Genomic DNA, 16,760 nt, shown 5'->3' on the forward strand with positions numbered 1-16,760 from the left:
CCAGATTCCTGTGCAGTGAGCCATAAATACAAAAAAAAAAAAAAAAAACAGAGGAAGGAATGATTGGAATGGGTTTATTTTGCTAGACATGCTCCACAAGTGTGAAGTGAAACAAGCTGTTGTCCCATAGTGAGCGATACAGTGTTGCACAGGCTATTATAAGATTAGAAAAGTTGTGCACTATGACCGTTATGGGACTGAATTTTCTGAAACCATCTGACCATTTTTACGGGGGAAACATTTCTTTGCCAGGGAACTCATCACAGCACATAGACATCAAAATTGTGAGAAGGAAGACTGTAGCCATGTGCTAAAGTAAGCTGCAGGTGGTGACAATATATAGGAAATAGATGTTGGTTTACTCACCAAGATAAATTTAGATCTTGAAGTGAGAAGCCACTTGCAGTTTCAAGAACTAAAACAGGCAACACACTTTATACTAGCCAAACAGCATATTTACAAAATTTGCCTTGTGCTTTACTAAGAAATGTATAATTGATTAACATATACAAGACAGAAAAAACACACCCAAGGGTAGACCAATAGGCAACAATTAAATAAATAAAATAGGAATCTGAAATGAAATAATTGAAATTATATAAATGTTAGATTGCTGATACATGTGTCCTCACAGCTTTTTAAAAAATTTGTGATGAGAAGGTGTCAATGTAAGGTAATGTTCAAACTTACATTTGTCTCTCTTTGTCTGTGTATTAATATTCTTCTTGATAGATATTAGGGGTGACTGTCAGACTTAATACATTCAAATTAAACAACAAACATTTATCAAAAATGTGTAGCTTATGGCTATGGAAACTTCTCAGTGCAGCCAGTTCAAGTCTCACACTGATTTCTGCCTCCGCCTTGTGGTATCATGCTGCTATTGCTTTCATCTTTTAGTCTGATAATTACATTTTACACTGTTGGTTTGCTGAATGTACACATTTGTAATGGCTAAAGAATCTTATATCAATCTAAATATATTCGGAATGACGTGTGAATTCAAAACTAGAGGATTTCCAGTCGTCCCCGTTCATATGTTTAGTTCTTGTCATGCTGAGGAAGTGGACACGTCCAGAGGCGTTTTGTAGTCCTTGAACGACCCATGAGCTGCGAGTTCCGCAGTGTCAGCCAATGACATGCGGCGGTTTGCAACGACAGCCAATCAGCTTCTGATCCGCGTTCTCAGGAAGTTGCACAAACGTGACAGCCACTTTTGCTTCTCAAATACCAATGACAGCAAGCTAACTAGCTTCAGTTCACAGCACTGCTGACTGACCTACGCTCCCAATATGGCTGGTGTTCGAGCCCTTGGTGTTCTGTCCAGAGTGACATTAAGGAGATACGCTCTCTGTTCAGGTAGAAGCGACATGCGTTCACTATTTGAAAAGTAAAGAAAACTAGCGCGGCGAATGATATTTAAAATACGGGATTTTCTAGCTACCGCAGATGGGTAATTAGCTTGTTTGACTAGCGGTTAGCTCCTAAGATTGTTACTCAATGCAGAAATGTGACTTGGTTTTTCAAATAGCATGATTTTTCATATTTCCAGCAGACACCAAGCTCAATGACCGAATTGTCCATGAAAGTGGAAAGTGTGAACTTTTTGTTTTAGTGAGGAAACTTTTGAGTGTAAACCTGCTATCTGTGCTAGCTAGCTAGCTGGTTGATACGGAATCAAGCAAGTTAAATCGCGAGGGCTCTTGTTCAGAATTAAAGTTTTGATCTCAGACTATGAGCTTCCACTTTGGACCATAATATGTCCCCGGTAAGACAGTTTGGATCGGTATTTTGTGACTTGTGCCATTGATTCGCCATTGTGATGGCTGCGGTTGCCTCTCTCTGTCTGAATGGTAGGCGGAGAATGTAGGTGAGGGGTCACTTTCCACTGGATTGCACAGCATGGCCTAGACCGTCTGAGGTCATGGTAACATTATGTGAACGCCTCATATAGACGATATTTATGTCTGTTGTGTGACGAGACCTGGTTTGGTTACAGTTTTTATTCGCTTTACATAATGATTTTAATATGGGTTATATGCGATGCAGGTCGTATCATTGATATGACACGTTGTTGTTTATATGATTATATTAAAGCATTGCTTTCTGTCATTATCCTCTACAGGCAGTACATATCGCACCTTCTCAGTAGCTCCAGCCATGCTAGGTAACTCCTAAATCACTTGGCATTCACTGCAAATAGTATATGTTTAAAAATAGATCAGCCTGTCCACTGACACAATTATTTTTCTCTCTGCACAATATCTTCCCTTTCTACTTTTAGCACGAACCCATGTGAACTATGAAGTCAAGGGCGATGTTGCTGTTGTACGGATGAACGCCCCAAACTCCAAGGTGTGAAACACCGCTATGATTAATGTGACAGTTTCCACTCCTGAATCGACGTGGCTGTGATGTGAACTTTGTGATTCTCATTCCACCCTCCAGGTCAACACACTGTCAATCCAAATGCAAAATGAGATGACAGAAGTAATGAATGAGTTGTGGGCCAACAACGCTGTCCGAAGTGCCGTCCTCATCTCCTCTAAGCCGGGATGCTTCATTGCGGGAGCTGACATTAAGTAAGAAGTAATGTTAAGTGAAACATAAAACGCTATCGGCATGAGGATATCTTATATTTGAATGTGTTGCCAAAATGGCCATGCTTTGGATTCCCTGTAATCTTTTTAATAAAATCGACATCTGTTTCAGTATGATCCAGTCCTGTAAGGATGCGGAAGAGGTCACCAAACTTTCTCAGGAAGGGCAGAAGATGTTCGAGAAGATTGAAAAGTCTCCCAAGCCTGTCGTCGCTGCCATCAACGGCTCCTGCTTAGGAGGCGGCTTAGAGGTAAACAAACAGTGTTTTAGCAGCCGACTGTATGTTTGAGAATTGTTGGAAACATTTGACTAGGATTATTATTATGTGTTATCTAATGGCTTCTCCTTGCATTTCAGTTTGCCATCGCCTGCCAGTACAGAATTGCAACAAAGAGCAAGAAAACAGTTCTGGGCACTCCTGAAGTAATGCTGGGTCTTCTTCCTGGAGCTGGTGGTACTCAGAGACTCCCCAAAATGGTTTGTGCTGCAAGTTGATTCCCTACATTTCGATTGACGTCACTTACTGTCATAAGATATGATATGAAACCATAATATGGTTAACCCTGGTCCACCCTGGTCCATCATTTCTAGTTTTTAATAACACTGTCCCTAGAAGCGCAGGATTATCACTGACTACATAATAACTTCTTTGTAATTCACTGTCAGGTGGTTTAAGGCGCACAAGAACACAAGTCACTGTTGATACTGATGAAATCAATCCACAAATGTTTTCTTTCATTACTTTAGATTGGTCTGCCCAGTGCCTTTGACATGATGCTGACAGGAAGAAATATCCGAGCAGACAAAGCCAAGAAGATGGGGCTTGTCGACCAACTTGTGGACCCTCTAGGTGAGATATCTTGGCGCATGTAATTTAAAAAATTATTTGAACTGCTTCAAATGGGTAGTTTTAAAATATTACCACCCTCAGACATGTGTATCTGCAATTTCTCAGCAGTGAGCATTTCACTGTGCTTTAGTTAATGGAAAAAAAAAAATCTTTGCATGGTTTATTTAGCTATTTCTTCTTGTATATAGGACCTGGGTTGAAGAGTCCAGAGGAAAGAACGATAGACTACCTTGAGGAAGTGGCCATCGAATATGCCAAAGGGATTGTCGATAAGAAGATCAAACTCCACAAAGAGAAAAGCATGATGCAGAGTAAGTTGGGCTGCATTTATTGAACATTTGACTCTCTCATGTCAATTATTTGTTTCATCAACAACTAACATACTAATGTTCTTTTTCCATAGAAATGCAGGACTACGTCATGAGCTTTGAGTTCGTACGGAATCAGATTTACAAAACTGTCCATGGTAAAGTAATGAAGCAGAGCAAGGGACTTTATCCAGCACCCCTGAAAATAATTGAGGTAAGAAAAAATTCTCTACAACTATTTTCTTTTATAATCTGGCCATTCTTGGCTATTTGTTGTAAAAGTAGTCCAACCAGAGTGTAAGTGATTATCAAAAGACCGTTAGTCTATTTTGTCTTCTCTGCATTAATTATCTAAGAGTATTTTTTAAAGTTTTTGATCCTTTTCTCCTTTCAGTGTGTGAAGACTGGAGTAGAACAAGGCCCCACTGCTGGATACTTAGCTGAGTCTCAGGTATAGTGTGTTCGCCCACATCATCGAGAACATTCAATTACAGTTGCACGTCGTGCATATGAACATCACAGATTTTCTTGTTTGTCACAGAACTTTGGTCAGCTGGCAAAAACATCAGAATCTGGTGCCCTGATTGGTCTCTATCATGGTCAAGTTGCGTGCAAGAAGAACCGCTTTGGAACTCCAGAAAAAGAAGTGAAGTAAGTGGAGATCACTGATGTGGCACAGTTGACATGTTCAACTTTTGAGGTGGTAGATAAATTCTCTTGTCTTTTTTTGTGCGCCACCAGGACTCTTGCCATCTTGGGAGCAGGTCTGATGGGAGCAGGTATCGCCCAGGTGACTGTGGACAAAGGTGTGCACACGATCCTGAAGGATACCACTGTAGACGGACTGGCCAGGGGAGAACAGCAGGTTTACAAAGGGTGAGTTTTCATAGCAGACACGTAAATGTTGAGAATGTTTTCAACAGCATTTAATTCACAACCAGACTGTACATTTGTTAGGTAATGTTGCAGTCTAGTGACATAATAACCTTGAACTTCGCAAATCAGATGAGAAATGTGAGTTTAGTTTGTTTGTTTTTATTTTAAACAAGGCTCAACGACAAGACCAAAAAGAAGAACATCACCTCATTTCAGAGAGACTCCATACTGTCCAACTTGACTGGCCAGCTAGATTACAGTGGCTTCGAGAAGGCCGACATGGTTATCGAGGCTGTGTTTGAAGACATCAAAATCAAGCATGCAGTCCTGAAGGAGGTTGAGGCTGTAAGTGTGACTTTAGAGAATCTCAGTTGGCCTTTGTTTATATACGTTGCTGCATCAGTTCTTGGTATCTAAATTCATCAAATTCAATCCATGACAAAATTGTTTTGATTATTAGTTTAGCTGTGACTTGAGCCAAAACATTTCTCTGCAGGTGGTTTCCCCTCACTGCATATTTGCCAGCAACACGTCCGCTCTGCCCATCAAGGATATCGCTGCTGCCAGCAAAAGACCAGACAAGGTTTGTAGTTGCCTTGTGGTTTCAAAGTGCTTCGAAATAAGAACTGGAGTGTCTGAATATTTTTCTTTGTGACTTCAGGTGATTGGAATGCACTACTTCTCTCCGGTGGACAAGATGCAGCTCCTTGAGATTATCACCACTGATCAGACGTCGAAGGACACAACAGCCTCTGCTGTGGCGGTCGGCCTGAAGCAGGGCAAAGTCATCATTGTTGTTGGGGTGAGGGTCATGTCCGTGTGTTATTTCCTGGTGTAGTTACTAATCAGCATGACAACAAATGACCCGCAATGAAGTTGTAAGGTTGTTAAGTGATTCAGCAAAGACATTTATCACTGCAGTAGTTGGAGCAATGACCACAATCTATGATAGACAGACAGATACAAAGACATTAGTAGTCAAACATTTGCACACAGCCAAACTGCTCTTACCTCTAAGAATAAACATATATATTTATGTATGTATGTATTAGGGCAGGCACGGGTCATCTACTGAGGAAGCAGTCCATCCATCCATTATATTTATTCAGATTAAATTAATAACTAACTGAAACTACCATGAAATACCATGATGACCATAGATGACTGAGAACCCTCATAAACAACTTGCTAAAGAGTCCTGCTACTTATTTTCCATCTTCCTGTCACTCTCTCAATTACACACACACACACACAGACACCTACATACACCCTCAAATACCCTTTCATACCCTCTCCACTCCATGCTGGCTCGAGCGGTGCCGTGCATTCCAGCAGCATGCGCATCCACTGAGCGTGCTTTCAGCTCAGCCGGCCGTGTGCTCGGAGCGCATTGAAATAAGTTAAACCCTGAAACTGTGGACTCCATCGTTTTCTAAATCCAAACATGAGGCTAAACCCACAGCAGAGTAGGCCTACAGTAAAGTTTCCTGATTCTGATGATGACACATGTGGATGATTAAAATGCTATGACACCTCAGCAAAATATTCTACAAATTCTCAACAGGACGGACCTGGATTCTACACAACAAGGTGTCTGGCTCCCATGTTGGCTGAAGCTGTACGAGTGCTTCAGGTTAGTAGAAGGAAAGCTCAGTTTCATTATTCCAAGATTGTTGTTTTAGATATTATTAATGAATCAATTTACACTTGCAGGAAGGAGTGGATCCCAAGAAGTTGGATGCGCTCACCACAGGCTTTGGGTTCCCTGTGGGTGCAGCCACACTGGCTGATGAAGTTGGTATTGACGTCGCTGCCCATGTGGCCGAGGACCTCGGCAAAGCTTTCGGCTCCCGCTTTGGTGGTGGAAACGTGGAGGTTCTGAAGACCATGGTGGACCTGGGATTCAAGGGTATGGATGATGAAATGATGAATAAAGCCCAGTGTCTAAAGCTAAATGAGCAACTCAAGTTTTTGTGTGCATGTTTCATTGAAAAAGAATTAATCTTTCCTTTTTTAATTCTCAAGGCCGCAAATCAGGAAAGGGTTGTTACGTCTACCAGCCAGGACTCAAGGTGAAAGAGGTGAACCCAGAGATCGGAGATATCCTTGAAAAGTACAAGATGACACCAAATCCTGCTGTGTAAGTTTACACAAGACAATTGCCAAAGTAGCGATCCAGCGATATACGTCACTCAATGAGGCTGCTGTTTGAATACTGAAATACTGTGACCTCATGACTCTTTTTACAGTTCATCAGACTCTGATGTGCAGTACAGGCTCATATCTCGATTCGTCAACGAGGCCGTGCTGTGTTTGCAAGAGGGCATTTTGAACAATCCTTTGGAAGGAGACATCGGGGCTGTGTTTGGCCTGGGATTCCCCCCCTGTCTCGGAGGTAACCAACCTTTAGTCATGATCATCAGTCAGAGGCTGTATCCTCTGTCAGTGAAATCACAGGGGATTCCTTTCGTCCTGTTTTTCATGTGAATTTGAAAGCCCAAGAATTGTAGTGACAAAGCATTTAAGGATGAAATAAGACCTGTCTGTTTAGTGTTATTTATAGTTCGGTAACACAGTTGAGGGATGTTTTGGGAAAAGCCTGCTTTGAATGAGCAAAACAAAACTGAACCTGGATCATAAAGCTATTATAAAGCCAAGTTAATACAATGAGATCGAAGTTAAAGATTTGAAACACAGACAATCACTGATCACGTCAATTCTCATCAAAAACTCTGATGTCTGTGGCCACAGAGGAACACATTTTAAATATGTAATATTCAGAATGAAATATAAAAGCAAAACTGAGCAGAGGCACTGCACTTAACAAAACCAGAGAGCTTTACTCAAGAAACACTTTGAACTCCTGCTGAACACTTTCAACTTGTATCTTGTAATCATCATTTTTGGGTTCAAGTTTTTGAATCACAATGATCAAAATTAAACATTTAAGATCATACATGACATTTAGATGAGCACCAAATAGGACACCAGCCAGATTTGTTAGTTTTTAGTAAAAAGATGGATTTGCAAGAAAGGTAAAGTTGGCCCAGACCAGTCGGATTACGTCCCTTTGATTGTACAAGTGATACAAGTGTCTCCCTTTGTTTTGGGTTTGTTTATAATCCCTTCAGACGGCTCTCTGGTCTATACCTCTAGGTGTCTTATTTTAAAATTTTATTTAGGTGGCATTTGAAGAATACAAATGGTGAAACGTTTTCCATTTGTTGTGTATACTGATGAAGACATCGCCCTAACATAACATCTTGATATTTCCAGGACCTTTCCGCTTCGTGGACACCTTCGGCGCAGACAAGCTGGTGGAGAAGATGAGGCAGTTTGAAGCCGTCTACGGGAACCAGTTCACACCGTGCCAGCTCCTACTGGATCACGCAAAGGATTCTAGCAAGAAGTTTCACAAGTGACCGACCCACCGTGTGTGCCAGTAGCTTTTCATAGAACTCCAGCCTGCTGCTAGAATGTGCCTAACATTTATATCAAGAGTGGGGGCAAACATACTGAAAATGCAGTCTGTTGACAGTTCATGAGGTGCACCTAGATAAATCTAGCAACAGTCCTGCAATTAATCCTTTATGAAGGTTATGATGTTAAGTCTTTGTTAAAAAAAACTGGTTTAGAGAGGTGTTTGTTCAACTTGAAATGTATTGCGTTATTATATACAGGGTATATAAAATAACTTAAAAGTAACTTTGAGGGAGGTACGATTTATTGCAGGCCTGTTCATGAGATTGCATTAGTTCTGGCTAGCTGTACCTAATAAACTGGCAACTTGAGGGTGTGATGTCAACACAAAAGGATGTTTTTCTTTGTACTTTAACATTATTGATTGACTTGATGTATAGATTGAGGAGCAGAAGGAGGCTATATCTTCACACATTGCGGATGTAAAGATTCTGTAGAGGCAGAAGAATTAAAATATTTTCCAACTGGCAAGTTAGTCCTTCATTATGGATGAATGTCTACCACTATGAGTGTCTTTTCTCCTTTTTTGTACATTAAAAAAAAACTCGGGAGGGAGGGCTGGTGTGAACAATGATGTAAATGTGACACCTGAATTAAAATTTTGTTATTGAATCAAAACCTGCTCTTCTTTCTCTCTCTCTGTCTCTCTAACAAGATGCGTTGAAGTGCTGGTTGGAGGACACAGATGTCATTTACACTGTCCCCACCACTTTTGTAATTTACTGATTTTGTCTATTTGTTTTGGGGGTTTTTTAAAGGTGCTTTCTATAACTTTTCACAGTCACAGTTATGGCTACATCCCAGCTACATTAAATCAACAGTAGTCTTCTCTTTGGTATAAATGAATATTTCTTGCTCAGTGTTTTGCCATTTTAATTAAGTTGAAATAACTGTATGCGCATCAGGTAAGGGCGTAATATGCCAGAGCTGAGGTTAAAGACATTCAAACTTAACAAAAATGATCAGAATGATAAGAAAGAACAGTTTTGTTTGGACATGTCCCCAGTGAGGGCCGCTAGCTGCACGGCTAATTGAGCTAACTAACATATGGCAGCAGTCAGCAGTTACTCTGGTGATATGCTGCTCTCTGTTTTGACAAGGAATTTTTATCATCACATTGCACCTTTGATTTAAACAACAGAACTAGTATTCCTTAAATCAGGTGCTCTGTCTGTGTTTGTAAAAAAAAAAAAAAAAAGTAGTACAGTTCACCTTTAAAAGCAGGACTTGTTAAAAATGTCCCAAATGGCTTGCACCAACAAATCTATCTAATAAGATTAAATTGATTTTAATATGCCATTATGCATGTTTTCCCCTTGCTGTATCTCTACTCCCTCATTATATCCCAAACATTAACACATGTGAGGGCCAATTAAAAAACATCTTACGTCCCCACCACTTCTCAATATGGAGTGACGCCCTTTGCTGGAGGCTAATTTGTCATGATCATAACAGATTTGGACCGCGGCTGTGTACCAGGAGAGCGTTTGCTCCAATCCAGTGCGCCGCGCAGGTCACATGTCTCATCTCCATTGTCCGCAGAGCAGGGTGTGTTCCGCGGGGAGGCTGTGTGGGCTGGGCCGGGGGGGTGGCAGGGTGTTTTTCCTCCAGAAGCATCCTCTCTACATCTTGTGACATCGCCTTTCCTTTTTTTTTCTGGAAAGATGCTCGGGGCGGAGGAGACGCTGCGTTCACGGGGGATGATGCGAGCGGCGCACATGAGGTGTGTCTGACCGCTTTTTCTTCTTTCTCCTTCCACCGGATGAAACAGAAGCTGCCGCACCTGTACGGGGAAGAAGGGGGAGGAAAAAAAAAAAACTGCGGAACCCGCCCGAGAAAAATGGCTTTTAATTTTTATAACGTGCTGCTTCTGATCTCGCAAGAGGATGTCTAAAATCAAACACTGCGAGGCTGTGAGGGTGGTGGTCCGCTGCCGGCCCTTCAGCAGGAGAGAGGAGACGGGGGAGTGTGAGAACATTCTGCAGATTGATGACAAACTGGGGCAGATCACCATCAGGAACCCCAAGGCACCACCTGATGATCCAATGAAAGTGTTCACGTTTGATTCTGTGTACGGCTGGGATTCAAGGCAGAGCGACATTTATGACGACGCAGTCAGACCACTGGTGGAGTCGGTGCTCCAGGGCTTCAACGGGACCATATTCGCCTACGGCCAGACCGGGACAGGTAAAACGCACACCATGCAAGGGGTCTCAAACGACCCGGACATGAGAGGGGTCATACCGAACTCGTTCCAGCACATATTCACACAGATATCCAGAACTCAGAACCAGAAGTACCTGGTGAGGTCGTCGTACCTTGAGATCTACCAGGAGGAGATCAGAGATCTGCTGTGCAAAGACAACAACAAGAAACTGGAGCTCAAGGAGAACCCCGACTGTGGTATTTACGTGAAGGACCTGTCGTCAGTGGTCACAAAGAACGCCACCGAGATCGAACACGTGATGAACATCGGCAACCAGTCCCGGTCTGTGGGGTTCACCAACATGAACGAACGCAGCTCTCGCTCTCACGCCATCTTTGTCATCACAGTCGAGTGCAGCGAAGTGGGGCCAGATGGCGAGGACCACATCCGGGTTGGGAAGCTCAACATGGTCGACCTGGCTGGCAGCGAGCGCCAGAGCAAGACAGGTGCGAAAGGAAAGCGGCTGAAGGAGGCAGCAAAGATCAACCTATCCCTCTCGGCGCTGGGGAATGTCATCTCAGCTCTGGTGGACGGGAAAAGCACCCACATCCCGTACAGGGACTCCAAACTCACCCGCCTGCTCCAGGACTCTCTGGGTGGCAACGCCAAGACAGTCATGATAGCAACGGTGGGGCCGTCGCACAAGCACTTTGACGAATCCCTGGCCACGCTGAGGTACGCCAGCAGGGCCAAGAACATCAAGAACAAGCCTCGGATTAACGAGGACCCCAAAGATGCCCTGCTGAGGGAGTTCCAGGAGGAGATCGCACGCTTGAAGGCGCAGCTAGACGAGCGAGGGATGCTCGCAAAGGAGAGGAGGAGGAGAAGGAACAGCAAAAGACTGAGCAAAAGCATGGTCGGGATGGAGGAAGAGGCGCTCAGAGAGAGGGATGCGGATGTGTGGAAGGCTCTCGAGGAGGAGCAGGAGATGAAACAACACATGAAAGAGGGAAGTGACATCCCCAAGGTCCTGACCTGCCAGGGAAGCCATGGGAAGTTAAAGCACGTGAACGAAAACAGAAAAAGCCTGATCGAGGACATGCAGTGGGATCAGGACGCTCTGGAGAAGATCATCGAGAAGTACAAGGTACCTGTGAGGAGCGTGCGCCTTGTTATGACACAGTACATGAGACACAAAAGAAAATGTGCATGAATAATTAATCGTTTGTCTTTGTTTCGCAGGCCATGGAGAGCAAACTGTTAGTTGGAGGAAAGACGATAATTGATCACACCAATGAGCAGCAGAAGATGCTGGAGCTGAAGAGGCAAGAAATTGCAGAGCAGGTGTGTATAAAAACACTCTTTCTAAATATTACACACTTTATTATTACTTTTCCATCCACAGTAACAGAAGTTTGTGTCGGGGTTGTCTGAACACACACGTGTTTTAACAATCGCTCTTAATGTGCCGTCTGCTTTTCAGATAAGGCGAGAGAGGGAGATCCAGCAGCAGATGATGCTGCAGGACGAGGAGACCCTGGAAATGAGGGAGACGTTTTCCTCCCTGCAGCACGAGGTAGAACTAAAGACAAAGAAGCTGAAGAGGGTAAGGTGACTCACGCGCTGACGTGTCTCGTCGTGCTGTTATCACAAAAAGCACTTAATCATAATTTAATCAATTCAATCTTGGAGTTGATAACCTTTTTTTTTTCCAAGAGTGACATCACTCTGGGAGGCTCCTCTGGACAGAACACTTCCTGGTGTTTACCCATGATTCAGTTAGCCATTGCTGGTCACAAAGAGGATCTTTCCTTTCTTCAAATTGGGCAACTGTATTTTTCCTTGCTGTGTGTCCTGTCCTGGATAGCTATCTAACACCAGTTATTGACACGTTCCTGTTCTGTACAGCTGTATGCCAAACTCCAGCTGGTGAAGGCCGAGATGAGGGATGTGATTGCCGAACACATCACAACCAGACAGGAGCTGGAACAGACACAGACTGAACTCACCAGAGAGCTCAAGTACAAGTGAGTTTGCGTATGCGCACGTACACATCTCTGTTTGCAGCATCATATTTGTCTTGTTTTCTCATCGTGCTGTGTGGCTTCCTGTTGGATTTCCACCATTTCCATTAATATAAACGCACAAAATAGCATTAAAAAAAGTGTTTGGGAAATGTTTTATCATGGCGAGGTTGCTAAATGTATAAAGTCACATCCCAAAAAATATGGAGCCATTTGCATATAAGCACAAATTACTCTGAAAATGCTCATTTTAGTTTCACATTAAGATGACGCAGGTTTCACTAATGTAAATAATTTCACTAAAAAAATACATAAAAAGTCATAGTCATGCATTTGTGGATCCATTTTTCATGTTTTTTTTAAACATAATTATTTTTTCACTATTCCTGCTTGTTTGGTCTCTAATTTCAATGACTTAGACCGGGTGGGAGTGACTCAATCTGGTATAAACTAATGAGTGACATAAAACAAATGTGAAGCAGGATCATAAATTGAGGCGCCAGTGGCCTTGTCCCTACTTCCTACCCCTGCCTCTGGCAACCTCGCTCAGACCACGCCCATCTTCGAATCTTCATTTTGTTATCATGCACTGGCAAAACTAAAGTAAAGCCCTCAAAACACCCACGTGGGACTGTTACTGTTGTAAAATGTTTATTACAGATCATTTCTGTTCAGCATTATATAACTGATCAAATGCAGTAAAAGTTTTGTTTATACTGTATTTTTGATTAAATTTAGTTGCCATTGGAGATTTTTTTCTCTACTGTGAAATGAGGCAAATGCTTCAAATCAAAATCTAAACCTTCCAGGGATGCAGAGCACAGGGAATTAGAATGATGCTACTTCAACACACCTCACAAAGCCTTTGACTTTACCTGATGTGTATCTTAATATTGTTACGATTAAGAGACAAGTGAATGGTGTTTGAAAGCGTTATGCTCTTGATTAGATGTTTGCTGTTCAATCAGGATATCAGGGAGGATCAGTCAGGATATAAACTGTAACTAGGCAGGGAAACAAGCTTACTGCTGCTTGGTGAGCAGTTTGTTCATGGGATCTTTGGACGGCTTTTATTTGTGCATACTGATACGTTACGACAAATGCGGTAATAGTGCAGCACTTCCAGGCATAAAGAAGTCTGCTCGTTTAAATGGAAGGAAATGTTATTAAGTTAAACTGTATACACTTAAATGTATTTCACATTTTCAGATATCTCTTGATCGAGAACTTTATACCTCCTGAGGAAAAGAACAAGATCATGAACCGGCTGCACTTTGACAGTGAGGAGGATCAGTGGAGACTCCAGCCGGTCCTTCCAGAGAGGTCAGTGGATTCATTTCCACATTACTTACACGTAACTCCATTTTTATACTTACTTTTGTTTTTTTGACCCCTGGATATTACACATGAATGCACCTGCACATTCAGCACCGTCTCTACAGGCTGCCAGTCCACATTCTGGGAAATGAAGGAAATCACTTTAGTATAAATAGATTATGTGGGGTGAGACCACATTAGCACACCGCTGTAGTCCCTCTCACCCACTGATCTCATTCAGCGAAAAAAACCTATCTCCCCTCTGGCAGACATCCCTTTGCTGGCACCACATTTCAGTGACTTAGCTGTGTTCAGCCTCAAAAGTTTGAAATAAAGTGAGCTGGCTAGCTATACTGAGGAAGCTAAGCCGAGAAAACACAAATAGCCATGGCACAACTGAGAGAGAGACACAGAAGAGAAACATAGCTGGCACCAACGCAACGGAGCATCTTGGGTTTGCCCTAACTGGGCAGGTTTAATAAGAAAACAGCAAAATGGACATGGAGATATAACGTGTATTGAACAGAAACAAACTTCTTCTTATTTTCTCTCTCGCAAGTCACAAATAACTCCTGCCTCACGGCTCTGAGGGGAAACAAGACTTCTAAGTGCTCTCTAGCGGGAGGTGCTTTTTGAATAAAGATGTTATGATGGCACAGAGCTCAGTAGTCAGTGATTGTCAGCCCAACCCTAAACCTGACATGTCAGTGATTTACGCATTCTACCTTTCCAGGGAAGGTTTGAATTGCCTAAAATGCTCAGAAAGGTTCAAAATGAGGTGCCAGAACAAAACCTGCTCCATCTTGGTGGAAAAGGGGTACATGACAGTTGTAAAGCTGAGTAGAAGATAGCACGGAGGGAGATAACAGGGGAGATTATTTGTCTGGTGGGAGCCGATCAGGTGACCCATGTGGGGGTTGTTAGGTCCCAGAAACTAGAGTCTTAACTGCTAAACCAAGTCTAAGTGTATTAAACTGAATCCAAATCCTTCTTTTCCCCATGTCTTTATCCCAGTGCACCGACTCAGGTCAAGAGGAGGCCTCTCTCTGCTGTAGGATACAAGAGGCCAATCAGCCAATATGCACAGATGGCTGCGGCCACAGCAGCTGGGGCCCCATGTCGATACCAGGTCAGTGGTCGGATGAAATTAGCTGAATGGATTATGTATCTGAAACAGGTGGAAGAGCAGTAAAAACATAGCAGATGATCTGTTTAAGAGGCAGGAAGACTTCTTACCAAAAATACATTTGCATAATTATGTAATCGTGCTATTATAACTACAACTTGTATCTGTCCTTACAGGCTGAGAATGTAATGCTGTTGGAGTTAGACATGTCTCCACCAACCATGTTCACCTTGAACCTTAATGGCTCTCACATGGAGAGAGCCTTTTCTCCCAGACTGATGAGGGACCTTCTCATAAATGTTCCCATTAGAGAGCGGGCCGGTGCATCGTCACGAGTCAGGAAGTCCAAATCCTGGTGAGAGAACGGCCGAGAGAGGCAGACGTCTTACTTTTTTATTGGTTTTATTGGTTGCATTATTTCAGGATTAGACTGATCCTGGTCGGAGAAAAGCTGTGTGAAGAAAAGTCACGAGCTGATTTGAACTTAATTTCTTAGATACAATTGTAAGCATGTATCAGTGCTGCCTGATAACTTTGCAGTGGGCTGTATTACAATGAAGAAAGTGAGCTTTAAATAACAATTTAAAAAGGTGCAATATGTACAAAGTTTTTGTTTTAAAAAATCAAAAATGAACCAAAATTCTCAACAGCATGTGGAGAATGTATCGTGTCACAGAGATATCTGCTGATGTTACATTGACGGCAGCTGCAGTTAAGCTTGAGTTAACCTGTAGCTGGCGTAGCTGCCGCGTAGATGCACGCCCTCCGCCGTAACTTGACATGCACCCCCACAGAAGTGTAACTGCACATTGCAGTGATGCACACCGCAAATACTGTTATTTGTCCGCTTGGTAGCATCTCTACCAACGTCTCGTTATGCCAATTCCGTATTTTCCGCAGTAAGCACACACCTCTTTGTCTGCTGCTTGTTTTGCGGATATAGCCATACGTCACAGCTTTTCACTGCCGGGGTGTCTACGTAATGTTTTACCCCTTATAACCACTTTTGTAGTATAGACTTTAAAATGCCACAAGTTTTAGCACTTGCTGAAATACTGTACGTACGCTTTACGGACCGTAAAAATCAAACATATTGGATCTTTAATAATAAAATGACTTGCTTTTTATTATGCTTTACAGGTATCAAGCGCCACAAGCGGCATCCGTCACATCATCCTCATCATCCACCACCCTGGCATCAGAATCTCAGAGTTTCTCTCCCTCTCACAGACAAAGACCATCCTCCGCCTCCTATCTTCCGCCGGGCGATCCAGTCGAGACAAGCCCCTGATTGATGTTTATCAACACAACTAAACACAGGGCTAGCCTTAGTTCAAGGTGGCACAAAGGAAAACATGGGGTGGTGGGGAGGAAATCTTATGCCTTGATTTAAAATTTACTTTGCACCTTTTTGTTCTGGGATAGAATCACTTTAGTACGCATGTATTCAGCTTACACGGAAAGACAAATGTAAATTTTGTTTGCCTACTGTTGCCTGAAAAACCTTGTAGTTTCTCGTGGCTTACGTCAGTCTCAATGAATAATAGCACAGCCAAAAACATAATCTTCTCAAAACCAGGTTTGATACATACAGTGAATTGTTTGGAGTTTAATTTCTTTTCTTTTTTTTTTGAAACATCAACACTTTAATCACATATTTTCTGGAAAGCCTGTATATATGTATCTGAGGTTTTTTTTTTTGCCAAAACAGTGGTGGGGTGACGGGCAGGGGGAAATAAGAGGGGCCGCGACTACTGGGGGGTCCAGGCTGTATGCTTGATGAATCCTTGCTTCAATTTATAGCTGATGTAATTGTGAGCCAAAAAAAAAAAAAAAAGAGAGAGAGAGAGAGAAAAGAAGAATGTGAAGAAAGCTTGCAGTGGTCCGACTCTTGATTAGCTGCCTTATTTTTTCATAGTCGTGAAATCGTGCAAAAAGTCCCATTTGCTTACACATGAAAATAAAACAGACTGAAATGATCTTGAACTGCCTCCTGTGTTTATCCCGAGAGCTGCGGTCGTGTCGCGGTCTC

General features: G+C 42.6%; 2 protein-coding genes across 2 annotated transcripts; both read left to right on the forward strand.

Annotated features, from left to right (window-relative positions):
* Positions 1 to 1,208: 1,208 nt before the first annotated feature.
* On the forward strand, positions 1,209 to 8,733 carry hadhab (hydroxyacyl-CoA dehydrogenase trifunctional multienzyme complex subunit alpha b). Its single transcript, XM_037072485.1, has 20 exons — positions 1,209 to 1,359; positions 2,126 to 2,167; positions 2,285 to 2,355; positions 2,449 to 2,582; positions 2,713 to 2,851; positions 2,959 to 3,078; positions 3,349 to 3,451; positions 3,640 to 3,762; positions 3,855 to 3,973; positions 4,154 to 4,210; positions 4,301 to 4,410; positions 4,501 to 4,635; positions 4,809 to 4,980; positions 5,132 to 5,218; positions 5,297 to 5,437; positions 6,200 to 6,268; positions 6,349 to 6,544; positions 6,661 to 6,775; positions 6,885 to 7,030; positions 7,912 to 8,733. Exons 1-20 carry the CDS (start codon positions 1,293 to 1,295, stop codon positions 8,055 to 8,057), a joined length of 2,292 nt encoding a protein of 763 aa, XP_036928380.1. The 5' UTR covers positions 1,209 to 1,292; the 3' UTR covers positions 8,058 to 8,733.
* A 921-nt stretch (positions 8,734 to 9,654) lies between these two features.
* On the forward strand, positions 9,655 to 16,708 carry LOC119004350 (kinesin-like protein KIF3B). Its single transcript, XM_037071168.1, has 8 exons — positions 9,655 to 11,408; positions 11,504 to 11,605; positions 11,745 to 11,867; positions 12,170 to 12,288; positions 13,495 to 13,608; positions 14,617 to 14,731; positions 14,905 to 15,083; positions 15,869 to 16,708. The coding sequence occupies exons 1-8, from the start codon at positions 10,002 to 10,004 to the stop codon at positions 16,017 to 16,019; spliced, it is 2,310 nt and encodes a 769-aa protein (XP_036927063.1). The 5' UTR covers positions 9,655 to 10,001; the 3' UTR covers positions 16,020 to 16,708.
* Positions 16,709 to 16,760: the final 52 nt, after the last annotated feature.

Source organism: Acanthopagrus latus, chromosome 16 (assembly GCF_904848185.1).
Source record: "Acanthopagrus latus isolate v.2019 chromosome 16, fAcaLat1.1, whole genome shotgun sequence".
NCBI lineage: Eukaryota > Metazoa > Chordata > Actinopteri > Spariformes > Sparidae > Acanthopagrus > Acanthopagrus latus.

Coding starts and splice junctions, on each gene's coding strand:
- LOC119004350 (XM_037071168.1), top strand. CDS start 10,002: ATGTCTAAAATCAAACACTGCGAGGCTGTGAGGGTGGTGGTCCGCTGC. Junction 11,868..12,169: donor AGACAAAGAAGCTGAAGAGG/GTAAGGTGACTC, acceptor TGTTCTGTACAG/CTGTATGCCAAACTCCAGCT. Junction 13,609..14,616: donor CAGCCGGTCCTTCCAGAGAG/GTCAGTGGATTC, acceptor TCTTTATCCCAG/TGCACCGACTCAGGTCAAGA.
- hadhab (XM_037072485.1), top strand. CDS start 1,293: ATGGCTGGTGTTCGAGCCCTTGGTGTTCTGTCCAGAGTGACATTAAGG. Junction 2,583..2,712: donor ATTGCGGGAGCTGACATTAA/GTAAGAAGTAAT, acceptor CATCTGTTTCAG/TATGATCCAGTCCTGTAAGG. Junction 5,438..6,199: donor AAGTCATCATTGTTGTTGGG/GTGAGGGTCATG, acceptor AATTCTCAACAG/GACGGACCTGGATTCTACAC.